A 19,973-nucleotide genomic window follows, 5' to 3' on the forward strand; every position below is an offset into this window, starting at 1 on the left:
TTTGAAGTATTAGGTACACCGTAGGGAGGAACAAAGCTGCCCTGAAATAAAAAGGAACATAGTTTTTATTTTTTCTTATTTGGAACGAGCTCATCTTGTCTCCATGAACTTGCCGGCACAGCTCACTACCTGTGTAGTCATTTGCAGATTTTCACCCTCTTGCTCTTAACATAATCATAAGGTGTTTGAAGCTAGTATATTTTTCTGTTTGTTCTAGGTGATCCCTCTGATAAACCACCTTGCCGAGGCTGCTCCTCTTACCTCATGGAGCCTTATATCAAGTGTGCAGAATGTGGGCCACCTCCTTTTTTGCTCTGCTTACAGGTAACTCATTAATGAGAGGCCTGGCTCTCCTAGGCTTGTTTTATGGATATAATAAATTTAGAGATGACTATCGATTGCTCAGAAGGACCATACCTTATTAAATCTGTTCCTTCCAGTCAATCTTCCAGTACACATTTTACCAATGAAAAGTTGGGCAACAGAGCAGATAGATGAGATAGACTATTGAATACAAGTGTATCTCATAGATATTCTGGGTTTGGTTCTAGATCCCATGATAAAACGAGTTTCACAGTAAAGTGAATTGTAATCTTTTTCCTAGTGGAGGGTCTTGACTTCAATTTGTAAAAAACACAACATCTGTGAAGTGCAGTAAAACAAAGCACAGTAAAATGAGGTGTGCTCATATTTCACATCTCTGTGTGAACCTAATGTTTAACACTGTTTTTGCCAGTAGTGTTAGTATTGAGACTACAGGACCAGAATAGAAGGGTTATTTCTTTTGCTAGCACCTATGACACACTGTTTATTGTCTTCTTAAAGAGTAATCTTTGGGCAGCTGACAAACAAGGGAACAAACCATTTTGTAGATGATGATGGAAATAATAATACTAATTATAAGTGCTTACTTACTCTGTGCCAGGCCCTATTTTGAGTACTATGTATGAATTAACTCTTAAATCACCACCACTACAACCCAATAAAGTAAGTATGATTAGTATTCCCATTTTATAGAAGAAACTCAGGTGAAGAGAAGATTAAGTAATTTGCTCAAGGTCACAAAACAAATACCATATTTTGTTGGATTCAAGACACTATTGATTATAAGAAGAATCCCAATTTTAGAAATGTAAAAATGGCAGATGGAAGTTGCATTATACTTTTTATTATAAGATGAATCCTTATTTCAGAGTTTTAAAATATGAATAAATATGTCTTAGAATTGCTGAAATAGGTAAGCATGGAGCCAAAATTCAAATATAAGCAATCTGATTCCAGGGCTTAAGCTCTTATCAAAGGAGTTGTTGTTCTAGGGAAAAGTCTTTTTTTTTGGATTGTTGTTTATTCTCCTTGAGGGCCACAGAAAAGCTATGATCATGAATATAACCAGCCTATTATAGATACAGACAAGATTAAATGAAATCTTAAAAATTCATCACAAGAGTAGAGTACCCCCAAACTGTCTTTTAACCTTTAAGAAAGCATTTCAAAAATTAGCTTTTGGTAACTTAATTTTCCTCTTTATTGCAGTGTTTCACTCGAGGATTCGAGTACAAGAAGCATCAAAGCGATCATACTTATGAAATAATGGTAATGATGAAGTTGCAGGGAATTTCTGATTATTTTTCAAGTCTTGCATGGAAATTAGTCCTTTTTCTTTATCTCTTTCCCTTTTCTTTCCTCCTCTTCTGAATTAGGTAATCATTACCCAATAAGTTTTTTAGAGTTTTATGGATCTACTAAGACATTTTAAGTCCAAAATTTATTTTATTTTCTTTTTTAAGTTTTTTTTCCTCACCTGAGGATACTTTTCTGTTTATCATCAGATAGAGTGGGAGGGAGAAGGGAGAGAGAGAGAGAAAAAAAAAACAATGATGTGATAGAGCCACACTGACTGGTGCCTCCCGCATGACCCGGTGACCACGGCCGGCGATGAACCGCAACTGAGGTACGTGCCCTTGACCAGAATCAAACCCATTACTCATTGGTCCACGGGCAAACACTCTAACCACTGAGCCAAACTGGCAAGGGCCCCGAAATCATTTTATATATTCAGATTTTTGTTTAAAATTTAGAAGGAATTGCCCAGCTGGTGTAGCTTAGTGGATTGAACATTGTCCCATGGACTGAGAGATCCTGGTTCAATTCCCTGTCAGGGCACATGCCCAGGTTGTGGGCTCAGTCCCCACTGGGGTGTGTGCAGGAGGCAGCTGATTGATGTTTCTCTCTCACATTGATGTTTCTATGTCTCTCTTCCTCTCTCTTCTATTGATGTTTCTATCTCTCTCTTTTTCCGTCTCTCTCTGAAAAAATCAATGAAAACATATTAAAAATAAATAAATAAAATTTAGACAGAATTTAAAGGAAGCATTTTTTGAGATTTACTGATGTGCTGCTTTTCAGGTTCATTGATAAACATATAGTAGATGTGTCATCGATGTGTTTTGGCTAATGGTATTTTTATGTGGCTCATGGGGGTAATGGTAATGTGTATGTCTGGTACTCTATTCCCCTTGCGTGGGGAACTTAGTTACCTTTTTTAAATGAACATAGAATGAATGATACAATACATAAAATCACTTTGAAGAAACAGACTGGCTTATAGGCCAGAGTAAAACTTGGTTGTACTTTGATTAATTGTATTACCACCTCTTAAAGAAGGAATGAGAGGCAGTATACTTCCAAGCTCTAGCCCAAGGAATGGAAACTTTAATAAGCCAAAATATCTGGTCAGCTTGGTAGGTATGTATACCTTTGTCAAGATAGTTGTCAGTTACATGACTTGTAGTTCACCATGTAGTCTTACTTATAGGAAAGTGCTGGCTGGGGCATCTGCTTGACAGTAATAATGCCTTCCTCTTCTACTTTTGAGGGCCCATGTGATTAAATTAGAGTATCCAATGCAGGATACTCTTCCTATTCTAAGGCTAATTGATTAGTATCTTAGTCCCATCAGCAGAGTCCATTCACATAAATATGTAGTTAGTGTTTGAATAATCAGGGAACAGGAATTCTGGGGGTAGAAGGGGTCATCTTTAGAATTATGCCTACCACAGCACTATAGTATATCTACCTCAATTTCTTAAAAGTTTAAAAAGGGTGAATCAGCATCTCTGAATCTAATTATTTGTGGGGTCCTGTTAAGATAAATTTCTGGGCCTGAAAGGCTGAGAGATCCTGGTCCATAATGAATTAATCAAAAAATGTTCCTTAGTAAGAGTTCTTGGCAGTCAGCTAGTTAGCCTTTACCCTACCTCTCTAAATACTTTGTCTACTAACTTTTTTCTTCACCAATTATAAGACTTAGAATATATTTTTTTTATATTAGGTTTTATTTTTTTAGAGCATTTATAGGTTCACAGCAAAACTCAGTAGAAAGTACAGATTTCTCATATATTCCCTACCCCTACAAACACTTGGACTACCTATTATCAACATCACCACCAGAGTGGTACATTTGTTATAATTGATGAACCCACATTGATACTTCATTATCACCCAAAGTTCATGTTTACATTGGTGTTCACTCTTGGTGTTGTACATTCAGATGGTTTATACAAATATATAATGTCATGTATCCGCCATTACAGTATTGTACTCTGTGCTCTGCCTATTCCTCCATCTTTCCCCTTCACCCTTGGCAATCAGATCTTTTTATGGTCTCCATAGTTTTTTCCAGAGTGTCATATAGTTGGAATCATACAATATCTGTGTGTGATACATACAACATGTATCATATTGGCTTCTTTCACTAGTAATATGTATTTAAGTTACCTCCATGTCTTTTTTATGGCTTGATAGCTCATTTCTTTTTAGCACGGAATAATACTCCATTGTCTGGATGTACCACAGTTTATTTATTCACCTACTAAAGAACGTCTTGGTTGCTCCCAAGGTTTGGCAATTATGAATAAAGCTGCTATAAACATCCACATGCAGGTTTTTGTGTGGACAGGTTTTCGACTCCTTTGGGTAAATACCAAGGGACTTGATTGGTGGATCATATGGTAAGAGTATGTTTAGAAACTGCCAACCTGTCTTCCAAAGTGACTATACCATTTTGTGATTTTTTTTTTTTTTTTTTTTTTTTATCCTCACCCGAGGATATTTTTCCATTTTTTGTACAGATAGAGTGGGAGGGAGAGAGAGGAAGGGAGAGAGAGAGAGAAGCATCGACGTGAAAGGGACACATCGAGTGGCTGCCACCCGCACGACCGACCAGGGCCGGGGACAAACTGCAACCGAGGTACGTGCCCTTAGCGGGAACCGAACCCGGGTCTCTTCGGACCGCAGGCCGACGCTCTAACCGCTGAGCCAAACTGGCCAGGGCGACTATACCATTTTGTATTCCAACTAGCAATGAATGAGTTCATTTTGCTCCACATTCTCACCAGTATTTGATGTTGTCTATTTGGATTTTGGCTATTCTAATAGGTTTATAGTGTAACTCATTTTAATTGGCATTTCTCTGATAACATATGATGTAGAATATCTTTTCATATCAATAAATTTTTCCCCTTTTGTTAATTGCAAAATGAATGTGAAGTGTGGTAGGAGTCGTTATGGCTTTGAGTGCATTTCATCAAGATTATCAAATCTTCAGAAAGCTGGTTTATTTTTCCCAAATTCACACAAGAATGCCTGGAGCCAGTATACACATTTATTCATTTGAATTATGAAAATAATTTCTTAGAGGATAATTAAGTATAAGTTGAGTAGATTGATAGTTACCCATTGTGAGAAAGTGACTATGAGCTGTCTAGCTGTTCTGGAAACAGTGCCTTTTGCATTATGCTGAAGGTACTAAATTTCACTCCAAGTCCACTTACTTCTTCTTATTGCATCATCATTTCTCACATATTCAAAACCCATACAAACACATCTTAGAATCCTGTCTTTGCCCTGGCCAGTTTGGCTCAGCGGTTGGAGCGTCGGCCTGCGGTCCGGAGAGACCCGGGTTCGGTTCCCGCTAAGGGCACGTACTTCGGTTGCAGTTTGTCCCCGGCCCTGGTTGGTTGTGCGAGTGGCAGCCACTCGATGTGTCCCTTCACATCGATGTTTCTCTCTCTCTCTCTCCCTTCCTCTCTCTCCCTCCCACGCTATCTGAACAAAAAATGGAAAAATATCCTCGGGTGAGGATAAAAAAAAAAAAAAAGAATCCTGTCTTTTACTTGGGGAGCTTTAGAAGGTTACTAATCCTCCCTTTTTTTCTGCCAGTCATCTATTCCCAGACACAGGAAAGAAGAATCTTTTCTTCAGTAGGAATAATGACCAAATTTTGGCTTTCTACACATGAAGCCACTAAAAACTTGGGGTTTTTTTGTTGTTATTGTTTATTTGGCATGTGAAGCCTCAGAAAACTTTAAATGGTTTTCAGTACTTTTGTCACCTCACAGTGCTGTATTTTTGGAAGTTACTCATGCTGTGGTGGGTGGTGTGTTAAGATTTCTGAGTCCTATGCCTATTTTTGTCTTATAATTCTTAGAACCTTGAACAAGTCAAGGCACCACTTTCTGCCACACCCTTTATACCAGTGATTCTTAAACTTTAGTGGAGAAAGGTTACTTGGGAGCTTCTTAAAAATGTAAATTCCTGCCCAGCCGGTGTAGCTCACTCGTTGAGTGTTGGCCCATGCACCAAGAGGTCGCCAGTTCAATTCCTGTTCAAGGCACATACCCAGGTTGTGGGCCTGATCCCCAGTGGGGGGCATGCAGGAGGCGGCCAGTCGATGTTCTCTCTCATCGATGTTTCTAGTTCTCTCTTTCTCCTTTCCTCTCTCTAAAATCAATAAAGAAAAAATATTTTTTTTTAAAAAGTAAATTTCTAAGCCCTGCTATTAGAGATTCTGGTTCAGTGGGGCTAAGATTGGGTCCAGGAATTAAATAACATTGATAAAACTTTAAGAAAAACTATATTTTGTCCATTTATTTTTGGTGTAGAAAGTCTTGTTTATCTCACAGTACAATTGGTGAAGGCTAATTAATATTCTGTAATGCAGTTTTAGAAATAGCATAGGCTTTCGACTGTGACTTGTCATATTTACATGTATTTATGGCACTTGCCAGGTTGAGTGGTTTATGAATTCAATATAGAAATAGACCCCGAAATTTCTCATTGGTCTCATAGTACCTTATGTGCTTAGCATATTTATAGTACATGCTCAGATATTGCTTAATAGTGTAATTTCACAAATCACTCCAGTAATTTTGTCGTTAACAAAAGATACAACCATTTCTAAACGCCTGTGTAATCTGAAGACCTCTTATGTCGCTTTTTAAAAAGTTTACTATAGAAAGTTTTAAACAGATACTAAAATAGAATCGTGTTTCAGTTATCTGTTGCTACCTAACAGCTACCACAAAACTTTGTGGCCTAAAATAACAATCCTGTTATCTCCCACAGTTTTGTGGGTCAGGAATTCAGACTGGGCATGGTGAGGGTAACTTGCAGTTCTACATGATGTGGTGGGGCTGCAAGTCCAAGGGCTTTTTTTCCCACACACATTGGCACCTCAGGGGGATGGTTTAAATTGGTTGGGAATTAGCTCAAACATCTTACCTGCCTGCGGCCTTGGTTCTTCTTTAGTAGTCTTAGGACCTCTCTCTCTTTCCACATGTTCTTTCCAGCAAGGAGGCTAGATTTCTTATGTGGTGGCTCAGGAATCCCAATAACACAAAAGTGGTAGCTGCTAGGCCTTCTTAAGCAAGTCACAGGTCCACCTTGTATTAAATGAGAAAGGACTACACAAGGATGTGCATTCTAGAAGTTCATTGAGAGCCACCATTGTAACCAACTACCATACATAGTATACCCATATACCTGTCACTAGCTATTAAAATGATCAACTCAGGGTCCTTTACTATATCGAATTCATATTTTATTTCATCTAAACCCCCAATGTTTCAAATTACTGTGAAGCAAATCTCCCAGACATTATATCATTTTAACTGTAAATGCTTTATTGTATCTCTCTAAAATTTAAAAGGAATTCAAGTCACTTTTCACATTTCCCCATTCATTTCATAAAAGCTTTTTAAAAAATCTCTGCTCCTTTCTCCACCTCTGAAACAATCACTGTTCTGATTTTTATCATCATAGATCAGTTTTGCATATTCTACAATGACATATAATGGATTCATACTGTATGTATTTGTTTCTTTCACTCAGCATGTTTTTGAGATTTATTCATGTTGTATATAGTAGTTCATTCCTTTTTGTTACTGAGTAATATTCCATGGTAAGACTATAACAGTTTGTTTATCCATTCTGTTGATGGACACATGGGCTTTGCCTAGTTTTTTGCTATTGTGAATAAAACCACTATGAACATTCTTTTTTTTTTTTTTTCCTCACCCGAGGACATTTTTCCATTTTTTTTTGTTGTTGTTGTTGTTCAGATAGAGCGGGAGGGAGAGAGAGGAAGAGAGAGAGACAGAGAGAGAGAAACATCGATGTGAAGGGACACATCGAGTGGCTGCCACCCGCATGACCAACCAGGGCCGGGGACAAACTGCAACTGAGGTACATGCCCTTAGCGGGAACCGAACCTGGGTCTCTCAGGACCGCAGGCTGACGCTCTAACCGCTGAGCCAAACCGGCCAGGGCTGAACATTCTTGTTAAAGGCTTTCTATGGATATATATTTTAATTTTTCTTAGATAAATTCTTAGGAATGGAATTGCTGGGTCGGAGAATAAATGATTAACTTTTAAGAAACTCAAAAAGTTTCCTAAGTGGTTGTGTCATTTTATATCTCTACTAGCAATGTCTGAGAGTTGTGATTGTTCCACATGCTTGTCAACTTTTGATATCGTCAGTTTCTTTACTTTTATTATTCTTTTGGCTATCATGAGTGTGTAGTGGTATCATAAAAATATTTTTTCAGCCCAGCCGGTGTGGCTCAGTGGATTGAGTCTTGACCCATGGACTGAGAGGCCCCTGTTGATTCTGGGTCAGGGCACATGTACAGGTTGCCGGCTCCATCCCCAGTAGGGGGCATGCAGGAGGGAGCTGATCCATGTTTCTCACATCAGTGTTTCTATCTCTCTCTCCCTTCCTCTCTCTCTAAAAAAATCAGTGGAAACATATTGAATATTTTCCCACTTTTACAATTTGTTCTAATTGGGATGCAAATAAAGTTCATACATTCCAGTTGGTTGCCTCAGATATTTTCCGTTCTGTGGGTTTTTCTCCTCCCCAGTCTTCCCTCACTTTCTCTCATTGCTTATAGTTTATTTGATATTTTAAACACTGGGTTGTTTGTCTTAATAGATGTTAATACAGGCTAGATTTTGCTGATTGATGTGTTCCTCTGCCTTCTGTGTTTCCTATAAATTGGTAGCTAGATCTATTGGCTACATCTGATTCACTTATGATCATTGTCTAGATCTATTAATTTATTGAGGAAGGATTGCAAAGTAGTTGTCTTTTTTTTTTAATCTTCTTTATTGATTTTAGAGAGAGAAGGAGAGAGAGATAGAAATGTTGATGAGAGAGAACATTGATTGGCCACCTTCTGCTTGTCCCCCAGTGGAGATCTGGCCCACAACCTGGACGTGTGCCCTGACCAGGAATCAAACCGGCGACTTGGTGCATGGGTCAATGCTCAACCACTGAGCCACACTGGCCAGGCACAAAGTAATCTTTTAATTCTGTTATTTTTTTAAATTTGAGATAAATTCTATAAAAAGATAGTTTATATCATTATCTATGTGATCACCCTTATGTAAAGTTTGTATAGGAGGCAGGATAAATACTTGATTAATTCCTTCCTTCTCCCCCTCCCTTTTTCTTTACTGGTTTTGAAATTTGAGTTGGTTTCCTGGCACCTTTAGATGTTTATACTATTTTATGTGTTTTAGTCTTTGCAGTTATCTTATTAATTGCTCAAAATTTTTCCATTTTTGGTTAGTGGGAGCCTTTACAAGTTAGTCCCTGAATCCTTTTGACATGACACTTTGACAGCTTCTTTGCTCTCTATGACAAAATGTTCCAGTCTCATCTTGTACATTTCCTGACCCAAAGCTGGAATCAGCTTTTTGTTTAAGGAACCCTTGATCCTTTAGTGGAAAATAGTATTTAGAGAATGCATACTAGGGCCCTGGCTGGTTTGGCTCAGCGGTTGGAGCGTCAGCCTGCGGTACAGAGAGACTCGGGTTCGGTTCCCGCTAAGGGCATGTACCTCGGTTGCAGTTTGTCCCTGGCCCTGGTTGGTCGTGCGGGTGGCAGCCACTCGATATGTCCCTTTCATGTCGATTTTTCTCTCTCTCTCTCTCTCCCCCTCCCACTCTACCTGAACAAAAAATGGAAAAATGTCCTCGGGTGAGGATAAAAAAAAAAAAAGAGAGAATGCATACTAGGAAATAGAAATACTCATTGCTACTGGGTTGGTCATTGTTTCTAGACCTTTTCAGTGAACAGTGGTAGGAAATTTTTCCTTTTTTTTTTTTTAAATCAATCCTCACCCAAGGATATTTTTTCATTTATTTATTTAGATAGGATGGGAGGGTGGAAGGGAGGAAGGGAGAGAGCAACAGAGACAGAGAGAGAAACATCAATGTGAAAAAGACACATTGATTGGTTGCCTCCCGCACAACCCCAACCAGGGCCAGGGATCAGACCTGCAACCCAGGTACATGCCCTTGACTAGGAATTGAACCCGCAACTCTTTGGTCCACAAGCTGACACTGGAACCACTGAACTAAACCAACCAGGGCAGGAACTTATTCTTTTAAGACAAAATACATTATGAGGTTGCTGGGTTCTACTTCTATATATGTTCTTAGGCAAAACTCTTTCTTTCTTAGACCTCAGATTTTCCTGTTCTTGACCCCAGCTGGACTGCGCAAGAAGAAATGGCCCTTTTAGAAGCTGTGATGGACTGTGGCTTTGGAAATTGGTAAGAGCTTGGTGTTAGGGCTTGTCCTGCCCTAGTGGGCTCAGAGAAGAAGGTGCTCTTGAAGGTTAAAGGGAGGCACCTCAGAAAGAGAAGTTTAAGGGTCATATGTTGGGGGCTTCATATATTGTTTTTCTTTTGACCCATGACTTAGAGACAAGTTCACTAAAATGCCTCACAGGGATATGGGATGTTTCATGGTCTATTACTGGGCAGCCCTAAAAGACCATTTTGAATGTATCAACACAGCAAAGATTGATTACTCCTTTCTGAATAGTGGGGAAGTTTAGACTCAATAGTAATTGCTCCTTTCTGAGTCTGTGAATTCTTGGCTGTGGATGCCCTTGTCATTTAACTGAGTCAGACTTTACCTAGATAACCATAGCTTAAAGATTCAAGTTTGACAGACTTCCTATTCGCTATTCCCTATTTTTAGCTTTCAAGTACCTGCCTTAGTCCAAGTTTGGCAGAATTGAACAGCATTAATAATAATACTACTGCTTTCATTTTTGTCCTTTGGTTTTGAGAGTACTTTGACACTGGTAATACCATTTTGTGAACTAAATAGTAGAGGCATTATTAAATATATTTTGTTCCTGAAGAATCTGAAGCTTAGAGACTTGAAATGATCTCTTATGATCACATAGCTTGTTAGTGAAGGACTCTTTACTAGATCCAACCTGTCCTGAGTTCCTAGTGTATATAATCTTTTCTGATATTAACAGAATATACTATGCTGCCTCCCTTACGCTGAGGACCCTGAAGAAGGAGACTTGAGTTCAGTTCACATTTTGCTTGTAATTTACTCAGCATTTATTAAGTATCATAAAATATTGTATATAATAGGGAGTACCAAAGAAGATAGAAACCGTGATCACTCATGAGACACTTGGTAGTCCTCTTTGGCCTTTTTGGTTTTTTATTTTTTGCTTGCCATTCTAATGTTCAAAAATGGGTTAATCCTCCCTGTCCCCCTTCCCTCTTAGCAAAGACCACAAAAAGAGTATTATTTCTCTGTCCATTGCGAGTAAGGCACTAAGCTTGGTGGTGAGGGTGCTAGAGTTAAGAATTATAACAACCTGCCCCCAAGAAGCTTATAATCTAGAATGGGAATTAAAATCTATATATTATAAAATATATGTATTCTATATATATGATTGAAGTACACAAAGTAGAACATGGTGCCTTAGGAGAAGAACAAGTGGAGTGTTGTGGAAGAGAGAGGTTGAGAGGGAACTTTGAGAGATTTCACCTCTACCTCTTCGTCATCTGGACTAGGATTCAGGAGTCTTGAGAACAAATTCTGGCTTTGTCGCTTATGTGCTTTGTCTTCTTGAGCAAGTTTCTTAGTGTCTTTGGGCCCCACTATTTTTCATCTGTGAAATTGAGATAGTTAGTACTCACACCACACGGTTAATGGTAGGATTAATTTATATTGTGAATGTTTCTAGCTTATGCTTGGCTATTGTAAGAGTGCTAGTAAAGAAATGTTTGTTTACATGAAATGTTTTGTAAACATTATGCAAATATAAAACTAAACTTACCTACGGTTTTTTAGTGTTTCGAAGTGCTTGTTATTATTTATAGCAATTCTTTCCTTGGGGCCTAGCTCACAGGGTAATTACCAGTTTTCTAGTCATTTTTCCCTTCTTCTGGTGGAAATGAAAGGGCTTTTTAGATATTGTTTCTATATCTAAATAGCAGGATTTGGAATATCAGATTACACCAATATTAGGCTTATGTTTATCTTATTGTTCTGCTGATAGCTCCATGCACCCAGTTTGGAGGTATCAAATTCCAGGCGTTATATGGATAGGACCTAAAATTTGGAAAGAACAAACCTTGCTTTTATCATTATGTATAGTTGAAAGCACTATTCCCTTCTCTTTTCCTCACATTCCTTTAGGCAGGATGTGGCCAATCAGATGTGTACCAAGACCAAGGAGGAGTGTGAAAAACACTATATGAAGCATTTCATCAACAACCCTCTATTTGCATCTACCTTGCTGAACCTGAAACAAGCAGAGGAGGCAAAAACTGCTGACACAGCCATTCCATTTCACTGTAAGTGCCTCCCTTTTTTAAAGGAGTCTTAGGTCATCTTTGGACTCTGTTGCATAGCAGATAAAGAATGGTTTGATGGCCCTGGCCGGTTTGACTCAGCGGTTAGAGCTTCGGCCTGCGGTCCAGAGAGACCCGGGTTCGGTTCCCACTAAGGGCACGTACCTCGGTTGCAGTTTGTCCCCGGCCCTGATTGGTCATGCAGGTGGCAGCCACTCGATGAGTCCCTTTCACATTGATGTTTCTCTCTCTCTCTCTCTCTCTCCCTCCCACTCTATCTGAACAAAATATGGAAAAATGTCCTCGGGTGAGGATTAAAAAAAAAGAATGGTTTGATGACTTGGAGAACTAACAAGTTTACAAAAGATAGGAGGAGTTGGCATGACTATTACAAATCAGGGATATAATGGGGCAAGAAGAGGACATCTCCCAGGAGTCAGAGTTTTGTACTGGATGTCAGGGAGCCTGAAGTTACCCTGAGACTTTTGAACATTTTTATAACTTTAATGCTTGCTTCTATGAGGTGAGATGTGCAAAATGGGCCAAACTTTCTATGCTCTTGTGAACACACGGCTTTTTGCAGTCCCTCTGGAGGGTTTATGATTGTAGATATTAGTTACTAAGGAAGTCCAATATTTGACTCATTATCATTAATTTTTTTTTTATCCTCATCCGATGACATTTTTCCATATTTTGTTCAGATAGAGTGGGAGGGAGAGAAAGAGAGAAACATCTATGTGAAAGGGACACATCGAGTGGCCGCCACCCGCACAACCCAACCAGGGCCGGGGACAAACTGCAACCAAGGTACATGACCTTAGCGGGAACCAAACCCGGGTCTCTCTAGACTGCAGGCCGACGCTCTAACCACTGAGCAAAACCGGCCAGGACTATCCTTAATTATTAATCATCTCAGTGTTAAGTCCAGGAAGTGATTTGTTATTTTTGTTCACTTAGTTCTGGCAATAATAGCACACTTTTTAAAAAATCTCATGTGGCTAAGGGACCCATGGATCTGCTAACAAAAGATAACCAAAACCATGATGAATTATAAATGGATATCTTTCCTCAGTGACTCCCAGAGCTCAAGTAATTAAACATGAATGTTTTCCCTTCTTCCCTCCCTTTCCTCATACTCTCTAGAAATAGTTTCATAGCTGACTAACTCAAAGCCTGCTGATACCTATTTGGATAGTACTTTGGATGTTAGTGCTCTGTTCCCAAATCCATTAGACCATTTGTTCCTCATAGAAACCCAGTGAGCTAGGCAGAGCAAGTGCTTTTATTTTACACATGAGGAAACAAATTCAGAAAGGTTAAATAATTTGTACAAGGTCAAGTGGATGTTAGGGGACTAGTGGATGTTAGAGCTGGGACTCAATTCCAGCTAACTTCCAAGTTCAATGGGGTGTTTTTTGTCTCTCAGTTGGATAAGATTTATAAATTGAGATTTGTTCTAAAGCATAAGGATGCTGAAGGAAACAGGTAAATACCTATGTTCTGTAATATTAAAGAAAAGATCCGCCTTGACCAGTTTGGTTCAGTGGTTAGGGCATCGGCCCACGGACCAACGAGTCTCAGGTTTAATTCTGGCCAAGGTTCACGTACCTCTTTTGCGGTTAGTCCCTGGCCCTGGTCGGGTCGTGTGGGAGGCAACCAGTCGATGTGGCTCTATCACATCAGTGTTTCTCCCGTCTCTTCCTCTCTCCCTTCCTCCTACTCTATCTGATGACAAATAGAAAAGTATCCTCTGGTGAGGAATAAAAAAAAGAAAAGATCCTTGGTTTTTTTATATGACAAAAGCAAAAGGCAGAGCGAATTTTTCTACATTTACTTAAAGGATTCTTTAAGTCTTAATTTCCTTTTTAAGAAATCAGTCTTTTTATAATAATTTATTTTCACTTTTCCTTTTATAAAACTTTTTTAAAATTTTATTTATTCTGCCCTGGCCGGTTTGGCTCAGCAGTTAGAGCATCTGCATGTGGTCCAGAGAGACCCGGGTTCGGTTCCCGCTAAGGGCATGTACCTCGGTTGCAGTTTGTCCCTGGCCCTGGTTGGTCGTGCGGGTGGCAGCCACTCGATGTGTCCCTTTCACGTTGATGTTTCTCTCTCTCTCTCTCTCTCTCTCTCTCTCTTCCTTCCTCTCTCTCCCTCCCACTCTATCTGAACAAAAAAATGGGGGGAAAAAAAAAATGTTGCCCTGGCCAGTTTGGCTCAGCGGTTGAGCATCAACTTGCGGACCAGAGAGCCCCGGGTTTGGTTCCCACTAGGGGCACATACCACCAAAAAAAAAAAAAAAAATGTCCTCGGGTGAGGATAAAGATAAATAAATAAATTTTATTTATTCTATCAGACACTGTTCTATCAGACACTGTCTTTCTCCAAACAAAAATATTTCAGAGTGTAGCCCTGGCCAGTTTGCTCAGTGGTTAGAGCATCAGCCTGTGGACCAAAGACTCATGGATTCGATTTGGTCAAGGGCACATACCTAAGTTGCGGTTTGATCCCTGGCCTTGGTCCAGATCATGCGGAAGGCAACCAATTAATATGTCTCTCTCACATTGATGTTTCTCTCTTTCTCTCTCTCTTCCACTCTCTCTGGAAATCAATGGAAAAATATCCTCAGGTGAGGATAAAAAACAAATATATATACATATGTGTGTGTGTGTGTGTGTATATACATTTTTTTTTCAGAGTGTAAATGAGGACTATTTGTGTGTCACTTTTTAAAGGCCAATATTTTGTAATGTAAATAAGAAAAACTCTAAATTCTTCCAGCTGCAGATGACCCTCCCCGACCTACTTTTGACTCTTTGCTTTCTCGGGACATGGCAGGATACATGCCAGCTCGAGCAGATTTCATTGAGGTAGGAGAAACTTGTTTTTATTTCCGATGAGGCTTACATCTCTTACCCATAGGTTCCATACCACTTTAAAAAAAAAAAAAGATTTTCTAAGTAGTATAATTTGTAGTGCATTATGCAGCCACATTTTCTTCTATTTGGGTGCCTTTGTTCATTTGTAAACATTTTCACATGTAGAACAGTAAAAGTTCTTCAGACTAAGTTCCTTAAGTTTCATTGGTGTTGGTTCCCATTTTCATAGTAGCTATGGGGCCTCTATAGACTGGCTGTCATTCCATATACAGGGGGTGTCATGGTTATACTATATCAGGGGTTGGCAGACTTTCTGTTAACTGCCAGATGGTAAATATTTTAGGTTTTTTAGACCAAAAAAAATCTCTTTTGCAACTGAACTTTGCCACTATTGTTGCAAAAGCAGCATCCATATATAAACAAATGAACATGCCAGTGCTCCAGTGAAGTTTGTTTATAGAAAGGCAGTGGGCTGGATTTGTCTATGGCTGCAGTTTGCTGACCCCTCTACAGTCATTTATAAGATAAAGAATGACAAATGTATATAAAAACTACATGTTCTTTGTTCAGTTATGGAGTTAAAAGCTATGTGAATGTAGTCACAAGTCTCTTGATTTATTATCTAATTCAGATTACAGTGTTCCTGGAGGTAAGTTGAAAGTTTGGTGAGCTACAGACAATTTTGCTAGCCGTGCCCAGGTGAGCGTTTTTTCCGGGCAAGTTATATTGTAGAGCTACCCCATAGATACTACCCCTATGAATTGTACTCATTGAAGAGAATATGAAGAGATCTACCCTACCCACTGAGCTATAAAAGTACTATTATTGAATAACTAGAGCCCTCAGAAGGTACTAAAAAGGTAGATGAATTAATGCAGTAATGCAGACAATTTTCATATCTGAAGATCTAGTCAGAGTTTGATTTTCTGGGGTTACTTTTTATGAACAGACTACTTTTAATTTTTAGAACAATTGCTTCGGCTTTATTTGTGAACTCATAACTGTTCTCATTTTTGCTGTTACTACTGCCTGAAAGCCTCTCAGATTTTCCCCATGACATGCTGTGGCAGTATCCTGCGCTTGTATCCCATTCGGTGCTTTTTAATGAGTGTTTACTTTTGTATTTTCTGCTTGCTTCTCATGCATGACTACTGTAAAGGTAATACTCAAAACTGATAAGTTTGAGTTGGGAATTTTTTCCCCCAAACAGGAGTTTGACAATTATGCAGAGTGGGACTTGAGAGACATCGATTTTGTTGAAGATGACTCGGACATTTTACATGGTAACATTTTGTTTCAACAAATGTTTTTATTGATTGCAAACTGTGGGATGACACTGTGTTGGGGTCTGGGAATATAAGATGAATAAAACATGTCCCCTGCCCTTAAGGGAACTCAAAATCTAGTGATTAAGTTGCTGAACTTACCCTGTTGTTGGGTTTTGACCACCATGAAAAAAATCATTTATGCTGCTGGTGAGAGTGTTGAGTATATAATGGTAGTTGGGAATATCCCATTCCTTGGACTGTGTAATCTTTTTTTTTTTGACTGAGGTAAGCCTACATTGAGGTAATTGGTTAAATGGCCCCTCACTGCCTCCTTAGAAGGAAGGGAATCAGTGTGAAGACCTTGGGACTTCAGTAACAACTACTGATACTAGATGTTCACTATACTTTGTTCCCCCAAATTTCTCATTGCAAGGGAAAAGAATGGAAATTCTTTGAGGATTTTTAGACCAAGACTAAGAATTTCTCATTTCTCAAAACTGTTGAATTTTTAACATTTCTGAATTCTCATCTAAGATTAGCCCTTTAAGGATTTCTTGTTGTTATAAATGGTTAATGCCAACGGGGCTCTTAAAAGTGGATGGTTAGACTTTTGTTGAATCTCTTTTTTTCCCTCTTTCTGTTTTCGGTCAACTACATATTTAAATAATCCCCAGTCTTCTCTTTTACTTCAACCCAGAGTTGAATATGATGCAATAGGAATAATGCCCCATTGGATTCTATATTCCCCAAACACCATCTTCATTGTTTCTGTTAAATCTATATTCCAGGCAGGAAAGGCAAGTAGAGTCCTTGTTGAATTAAAAATCAAGTTTTCATGTGGCATTAACTTCTACCCCCTGTCATTAGAAGGGGAGTTTGATTCTTCTCTCCATAGAAGAGCTGCCTAGGTGTTTGTTACACCAGGTCTAGGACAACGAAAGAGTCCTCATAAAAATTTTATCTCTTCATATTTCTTGAGCAGTTTTATTTTCAAAATTTCATTTCTCTTCTCCCACACAACTTTAAGGAAAGTCAGAGTGACGCAGATTGAACTAAAAGAGGAAATCTTGAGAGCAGAATACTGTGGCATTCACTAGAGTCATTGTATTTGTTCAGTTGTCATGCCAACCTCTTCTTTTCAACCCTGGGTAACTCATGTTATTGTCTTTTCTCACCTGTGTTGTTCCCTTGAAGGTAGTGTGTGGATTGCCATTCAGTAGTTGTTCTCATATATGCCAGCTTTAATTAAAATGGTATTGTTTCCTGGCTTATATCTTTCTTTTCCAGAATGGAAACAAAAAACAAAAAACAAAACTTAATAAATATAATCCTTTTAGATACTGTTCAAAAGTACCAAACTTTTGAAAGTCAAGGATCTCTAATGTCAATAATGGCCACAGTATATAAGAGACTTGCTGAATCACTTCTCTAGGCCCTAATTGAAGATCTTCACTCCTAAGCCTCAACATTATTAAGAAAACTATAGTAATGCTTGGAATTTAATTTCACTCTGCTTCATAGAAGCAAGGTCAGTAATTTGTTCTGGTGCACTTGTGCTACTTTCTGTAATTAAGTGGAAAAAGAAAAAAGTCAGAAAGAAACGATTAACAATTTTTATTTCAGTTACCATTCAAATCTATAACATACTTTAATTATTTGTGTTCTTCCTACAGTTTCTACAACCTTGTTAGTCACTTGATTCTGGTTCATTTGAATAGGAACCAAAGCATCAGTTATTGATTATTGTACCTAAGTATCTTTTTTTTTTAATTTATTTTTTTATTTATCCTCACCCGAGGACATTTTTCCATTTTTTGTTCAGGTAGAGTGGGAGGGAGAGAGAGGAACAGAGAGAGAGAGAGAAACATCGATGTGAAAGGGACACATCGAGTGGCTGCCACCCGCACGACCAACCAGGGCTGGGGTCAAACTGCAACCGAGGTACGTGCCCTTAGCGGGAACCGAACCCGGGTCTCTCTGGACCACAGGCCGACTCTCTAACCGCTGAGCCAAACCGGCCAGGGCCTAAGTATCTTTAATATAACATAAATAATAACCCCTACTTCCCCTTTCCTTCCCTGTCTAGTAGTGGACTATAAGATGTTAAAACGGGTCCTTTTTAAAAGGTGATAACTTTTTTTTCTTTTTTCCCTATCACTATTTATCTCCCTTATACCATCTTTTACCGCCCCCTCCACCTCTCCCCAGCAATCACCCAAAAAGGTGATGACATTTTAAAGAGGTTTCCCAGCATTAGAGGGAAGACTTGCTGGTGCCATAAAGAGATGTTTTGTTTATGGCTCTGAGTTCTTAGCTCCTCTGGTAGCATGACCCACTGTCCAGTGGGACATATGCCTCTGAGCTGAGCAGTTTCTCCCTGACCACTCATTGAAATGGGACTAGGAGCCCAAGGAGACTCAGGAAGGAATGAGAAGGAGCACACACACCTAGAAGGAATGAGAAGGAGCACACACACCTCGAACAGGCAGAGGGACACATATTTTATGCAAAACAAAACATTGATTCAACCTTGGGCTTGCTTCTGAGTCACTGTGTCACCTTGGGCAAGTCCTTAGAATCCTGCTTACTGTTTTTTTGTCCCCTGCCAAAAAAGAAGGGGTGACACTGATTAGTCATTGAGTGTGAATGTCTCCCATGAAAGATGGTACATAATTCAGAATGACGTTATTACCATTCCATTATACCATTATACTCTTAATGTTACAGAGCATTAACAACATTCCTTTTATGTTTCCTCACTTGTAACTACTGGAAGGAAGCAAACTGTTTGGCTGGGGTTTTTTATATTCCATCTCAGGGCATCTAGAAGATCAACAGATGCTACCAAGTCCTTTTCCTTACCTAGATTTTTGCTGTGATTCATGGAATTTGTCTAATAAAATGGGTTTGAATGGTCCATTATAGACCTGAGACCCAATGGAGGGATAGTGAACTGCATTCCAACCATGCCAGAGACTTTTAGAATGGGCCCAAAGAAGATACTACAAGTGAAGCAGTGTCTGAGGAAGAAAATAAGGAAGTTCTAAGATCCCTAAATGACACCTTATATTTTATTAAAATAAGCAGGAATTATGGTTCAGAAAGAGGGATGCAGAAGACTCATAACTTGGCACTCTCGTGTGTCATGGTATGTTGTGGGCATTTCAGTGCAGACGCATAGTGTAGTTAGTTCCCTTTTCCTGAGATCACTCACCATCTGCTTTCATTTGGGAAAATCTCTCCTAAATTTGTAGATTCCTCTTCCCCAGAGTTTCACAGGTTCTGAAACCCTGGGTGCAACATCTTCTAACCATTGCCATCTCATAACCCAAGCAGGCAAAAGGCATTATAATTATAAACTCCTTCCTGTGTGTTGAGTCTGTGTGTTCAACACTTTTCAAGGTTGCACATTAAAACAGTTTATTCTCCTTTTATTTGGAAAGATAATTTCAGCAAAATTTTTTGGCCAGGCATGGCTTTCCAAACCCCCCCCCCCCCCCAGCCCTTTGGCCCATATTGTCAGCCTTTAGATTCTTTTACAGTTAGTAGATCAGAGATCAACCCTGATCTCTGTGCACGCTCACTTTTTGCAAGTGCCCTTCCCTTAATAGTGATTTGACTGTTTTATGCTTAAGACATTTTAGACGTAAATGCTATTAATAATAGCTAATACATATAGCACTTAAGCCCTTCACACATGTGAACTCATTTAATCCTCACAAAACTCTATGAGTTGGGCATTATTATTATTATCCCTATTTTATAGATGAGGAAATTGAGGAATAGAAATATCAAGTAACTTGCCAGAAGTCATGTAACCTGCAAGTGACAGAGCCATCTCCAAGTCTGTGATCTTAATACTGTACTAATT

The 19,973-nt window shown here is 39.0% G+C and overlaps 1 protein-coding gene across 2 annotated transcripts in view; it reads left to right on the forward strand.

The window, feature by feature from the left end:
• The window catches only part of TADA2A (transcriptional adaptor 2A), a 56,657-nt gene that overhangs the window by 15,889 nt on the left and 20,795 nt on the right, over positions 1-19,973 (forward strand). The window contains exons 3-8 of one of the 2 annotated variants that reach the window (XM_036269780.1): positions 218-324; positions 1,534-1,593; positions 9,809-9,900; positions 11,804-11,961; positions 14,737-14,825; positions 16,045-16,117. In XM_036269780.1, coding sequence (XP_036125673.1) covers positions 218-324; positions 1,534-1,593; positions 9,809-9,900; positions 11,804-11,961; positions 14,737-14,825; positions 16,045-16,117 — 579 coding nt within the window. The remainder of the gene's footprint in view (positions 1-217; positions 325-1,533; positions 1,594-9,808; positions 9,901-11,803; positions 11,962-14,736; positions 14,826-16,044; positions 16,118-19,973) is intronic. The other variant, XM_036269781.1, reaches the window with a different exon arrangement.

This window comes from Molossus molossus, unplaced genomic scaffold (genome assembly GCF_014108415.1).
Source record: "Molossus molossus isolate mMolMol1 unplaced genomic scaffold, mMolMol1.p scaffold_m16_p_19, whole genome shotgun sequence".
Classification (NCBI taxonomy): Eukaryota; Metazoa; Chordata; class Mammalia; order Chiroptera; family Molossidae; genus Molossus; species Molossus molossus.